The sequence below is a fragment of the Elephantulus edwardii genome, unplaced genomic scaffold (genome assembly GCF_000299155.1).
Source record: "Elephantulus edwardii isolate Elephantulus edwardi_28Jun2011 unplaced genomic scaffold, EleEdw1.0 scaffold00237, whole genome shotgun sequence".
Classification (NCBI taxonomy): Eukaryota; Metazoa; Chordata; class Mammalia; order Macroscelidea; family Macroscelididae; genus Elephantulus; species Elephantulus edwardii.
The window spans coordinates 3,255,687-3,260,417 of record NW_006399987.1 but is presented as its reverse complement, the minus strand read 5'-3'; the positions used below and the strand labels follow the sequence as shown (position 1 = coordinate 3,260,417).

The 4,731-nt window shown below is 47.6% G+C and overlaps 1 protein-coding gene across 1 annotated transcript in view; it reads left to right on the top strand.

The window, feature by feature from the left end:
* Positions 1 to 2,709: 2,709 nt before the first annotated feature.
* The window catches only part of SPC24 (SPC24, NDC80 kinetochore complex component), an 8,491-nt gene continuing 6,469 nt past the window's right edge, over positions 2,710 to 4,731 (top strand). Inside the window, exon 1 of the mRNA XM_006898785.1 lies at positions 2,710 to 2,869. Coding sequence (XP_006898847.1) covers positions 2,710 to 2,869 — 160 coding nt within the window. The remainder of the gene's footprint in view (positions 2,870 to 4,731) is intronic.

Below are 4,731 nucleotides of genomic sequence, written 5' to 3'. Positions count from 1 at the left end.
CACACCTAATCCCATTGCCCCAGTGACCATGTCAATCCATCTCCTTCGGGGTCTTCCTCTCCTTTCCACTCTTCTAAGTACAATGTCTTTCTCCAAAGACTGGTCCTTCCTGACCACATGCCCAAGGTATGTGAGATGTTGTTGTTGTTATAGGCCTTCAAGTTGCCTACAACTCATAGCGACCCTATGTACAATAGCCCTAAACCCTGTGACAATCTTTTTCTTTCACATGCGTACACACACACATTAGCCTGGTCACTGAATTAATCCATCTATCTCATCGAGGGTCTTCTTCTCTGTGCTGTCCCTCCATCCTCTCAAGCATGATGTCCCTCTTCAAGGATTGGTCCTGCCTTGCAACATGTCCAAAGTATATCAAATGAAACGTCAGAATCCATGCTTCCAAGAAGCATCCCAGTTTCACCCTCTTTATGATGAACCTGTTTGTTCTCCTAACAGTCCATGGTATATTCAATATTCTTCTCCAGCACCACAGCTCAAAGGTATCAATTCTCCTTCTATCATCCGTACTCATTGTCCAGCCTTCTGATGCATAGCAAATAATTGCAAAGACTATGGGCTGAATCAGGCACACCTCAGTCTCCAGACTAACAAACATCGTTGCCCTTCAGTACTTAGCGAGGTCTCTGACAGCAGACTTTCTCAATGCAAGTCATCTTTTGATTTCCTGGCTGCTGGTATCAAGAGTGTTGATTGTGGAGCCAAGCAAACTAAAGCTGTTAACAATCTCAATCTCTTCACCATTTAACATGATGCTGCTAATTGGCCCAGTGGTGAGAATCTTTATCTTCTTGATATTAACCTTAAATCTATATTGAAGGCTGCAGTCCTTGACCTTCTGCAACAAGTGCTTGAGATCCTCCTCCGTTACAGAAAGCAGGGTTGTGTCATCTGCATAACGCAGATGGTTAGTGAGTCTTTATCCAATCCTGGTGCCATACTTCTTCTCATGGAGCACAGCTTCCCAGATAATCTGTTCTGCATATAGATTGAAAAGGTATGGAGCTAGGACACACGACTGATGCCCTCCCTTCCTGATTTTGAAACATGCAGTGTTCCCTTGCTCTGTTTTGACAACTTCCTCCTGGTCCAAGCATTGGTTTTGCATAAGGACAATCAAGTGTTGTGAGATTCTTCTTCTTCTGAGTCAGCCACAATTGGTATGTGAGATAGAGCTTCAAAATCCTTACTTCCAAGGAGAAAATGGGTTTAATCCTCTCCAGGATAGACATGTTTGTTCTCCTGGCTGCTTGGTATCTTCAAGAGTCTTCTCCAGCACTACAACTCAAAGGCATCAATTTTTCTGCCACCATCCTTAGTCATTGTCCAGCTCTGATGCATAGCAAGTATTGTGAAGACCATGCCTTACATCAGGCACACCTTAGTCTCTATATTGACATCATCGCTCTTTTGCACTTTGGAGAGGTCCTTGACAGCCAACTTCCCCAATGCAATTCAGTTTTTGCTTTCCTGACTAAAGGTGCTGAGAGTGTTGATTGTGGAGCCGAGCAAGCTGAAATTGTTAACAATCTCAATCTCTTCTCCATCCATCACGGTGTGTCAACTGGCCCAGTGGTGAGATTCTTTGTCTTCTTGATGCTGAGCTTCAATCCATATCTGAAGACTACAGTCCTTGACCTGCAGCAAACGCTTCTGGTCCTCCTCAGTTTCAGTAAGCAGGGTTGTGTCATGCACGTTGTTGTTATGTGCCGTCGGGTCGCTTGCAACTCATAGAGACCCTATGTACAACAGCCCTAAACCCTGCTCTGTCCTGTGCCAATCTCACTGTCTTTGACGCACCCACCCCAGTTACCCCAGTCACTGAATCAATCCACCTCATAGAGGGTCTTCCTCTCCTGTGCTGTCTGTCCTTCCACCCTCCCAAGCATGATGTCGCTCTCCAAGGACCAGTCCCTCCTTACAACATGTCCAAAGTATGTTATACGGAGCCTCAGAACCCTTGCCTCCAAGGAGCATACTGCTTTAACCCTCTCAAGGATGAATCTGTTAGTTTTCTTAGCAGTCCATGGTACATTCAATACTCTTCTCCAGCACCACAGCTCAAAGGCGTCAATTCTCCTTCTATACTCCTTGGTCATTGTCCAGATCTCTGACTCATAACAACTGATTGCGAAGACCATGGCCTGTATCAGACGCACCTTAGTCTCCAGAGAGACATCATTGCTCTTCAGGACTTTGGAGAGGTCCCTAACAGCAGACTTTCCCATGGTAATGCGCCTTTTAATTTCCTGGCTGCTGGTGTCAAGACTGTTGACTGTAGAGCCAAGCAAACTAAAGCTGTGTACAATCTCAATCTCTTCACCATCCATCCTGATGCTGCCAATTGGTCCAGTGGTGAGAATCTTTGTCTTCCTGATGTTGAGCCTCAATCTATACTGAAGGCTGCAGTCCTTGACCCTGCGCACCAAGCGCTCCACTTACACTGCAATAATCCGCTTTAGAGAAGTAAATCGGCCTTGCAGTCCGCGCAGGCGCAATGAGCAGGCCCAGGAGCCGCGCCCTCTGCCGGCGCCGCCGCAGCCCCCCACTGAGGAACTGCGCAGGCGCAGGAAAACAGACTCGCACAGCAAACTGAAGGAAGAACGAGCCAATGACCACGGAGGCTTTTCTCGAGGGGGCGGGCCCTGCGAGCAGTTAAGTTTGCGCGGGCTGAGCCTTGTCGCAGGTATGGCGGCCTTCCGCGACATGGAGGAGTTGAGCCAAGGGCTGCTGAGCCTGCTGGGCACCAACCGCGCGGAGGCGCAGCAGCGGCGCCTGTTGGGGCGTTACGAGAAGGTGGTGGAGCGGCTGCTGGAGGCGCAGGACAGCACGGAGCGGCTCCTGCGAGGTGAGCGCCCCCTCGGGGCTCCGCGCGTGGGCGTGGCCAGCTCGGCCTCAGTTTCTCCATCTGTGAAATGGGTTACCAGCTCAGTGCCTTTAGAGATGACTGGGGGCGCTGTGAGTCAGAGCCCCGAGTTGACAGTTTCTGACATGGGCGATCACAACAGGGTCTGGGCTCATTCGGAGGGCTCCGTGAGCAAGAAGTGGGGTAGTCCGAGGTCCAAGCCCTAGGTTTGAATTCCAGCACCCCCACCTGTAGGTTTGGAGTGTTACCTAGCTTCATCTTCCTGCGTCTAAGGTACCAGCCCTGGGGTCATAAACCCTACTGCAGTCGAACTGGTTCCGACTCAGAGCGACCCAATGGGACAGAGCAGAACGACCTCCTTGGATTTTCAAGGCTTCCATCCTTACGGAGGAACAAGTGGCCTTGGGGTTAACGCATTCAACTGCTAACAAAAAGATCGGTGGGAGAAATCCTTAACAATTAGCTTCCTTAAAGACACACAGTCTTCGAAACACTATGGGGCTGTTCTCTGTCCTTCAGCGGGATGAGTCAGAATCAACTCACTGGTTTTGTTTTGTCTTTGTTTTCTTTTTCTGGCCTTGTTTTTGGTTTCTTTGCTAAAGGCCAATCAGGTGTTTTGGATTTTTTCATTATTTATATTCTTTTACCTCTTTCCCATCATTTTATTTCTTTTTCGCTTTATTTGAGTAAAGGTTTACAGTACAAAATTATTTTTTCAATTCAACCGTTCATGTGCGTTTTGTTTTATAACAAAATTAACTGCAGTAATTGCAATTAGCAATGCTGACAGTGTAATCTCTTTTCCTGCTTCGCCTGTGTGATTGTCATCTCCATAAATTCTTGGATCCACCTACTCTGATAGGTTTACATTGACTGTAAGATGCCACAGAATGTGAGGTTCTTTTGCATTCAAGGGAAGCTGTCACAGATGTCCTTGAAGCCCACCACTGGACAAATGGGAGGGGCTTGTCCAGACTTGTCCCTGCAAGCTTGTGGTCCCAGTCAAGTGACTTCCTCATGAACCTCTGTTTTCCTTATCTGTGAGATGGGCTGATAGCGCCCTTGGCTGCATTGATGGTGGGTTTGTGGGATGATGCAGGGCATGTATGTGCTGCTGGCCTGGGCAGGTGGGGCCTCCATGATCACTGCCATTCTCTGTGCCAGAAACAGAAAACTTATGTTAATTCCGACTCATGGAGCCACCTCTATGTCAGAGCAAGTTTACACGCCACATGGCTGACCAGACCTTTCTGAGGCCTCTGCAGAGGATTCAAACTGCCAGCCTTCCAGTTAGTAAGCAAGTACTTAACTGTTTGTGCTACCTGAGGACTCCTAACTACATAGTTTTAAAGACCTTTTTTTAAAAATTTTTTTTAGTTTTAAATTTTTTTAATTTGCTATTGTTCCCTGCCCATCCTCACCCTTCTGCCCCCAACCCTCACCTCCTTGTACCCCCAATATGTTTTTCCCAATAAAAGAAAGGGAAAAAAAAGAGAGAAAAAATTGCTATTGTTGAGTTGTGTTGTTAGATGCCATCGAGTCAAATATGATTCTTAGTGACCGTGTGAACAACAGGTCTGAACCCAGTCCTATCTGGTACCATCCTCACAATCTCTGACCCTCTCGGACTCATTGTTGCAGTCACTGTGTCAGTCCGTCTGGTTGAAGGTCCTTTCTCTCTTTCGCCGTCCCTCCACCTTTCCAAGCACGATGTGCCTCTCCAAAGCATAGCCTCTCCTAGCCGCATGCCCAAAATATATGAAGCTTCATCGTCTTTGCCTCCAAGGAGCACACTGGCTGCCTCTTTTCAAGACATATTTATTCGTGCTCTTGACAATCCTTGG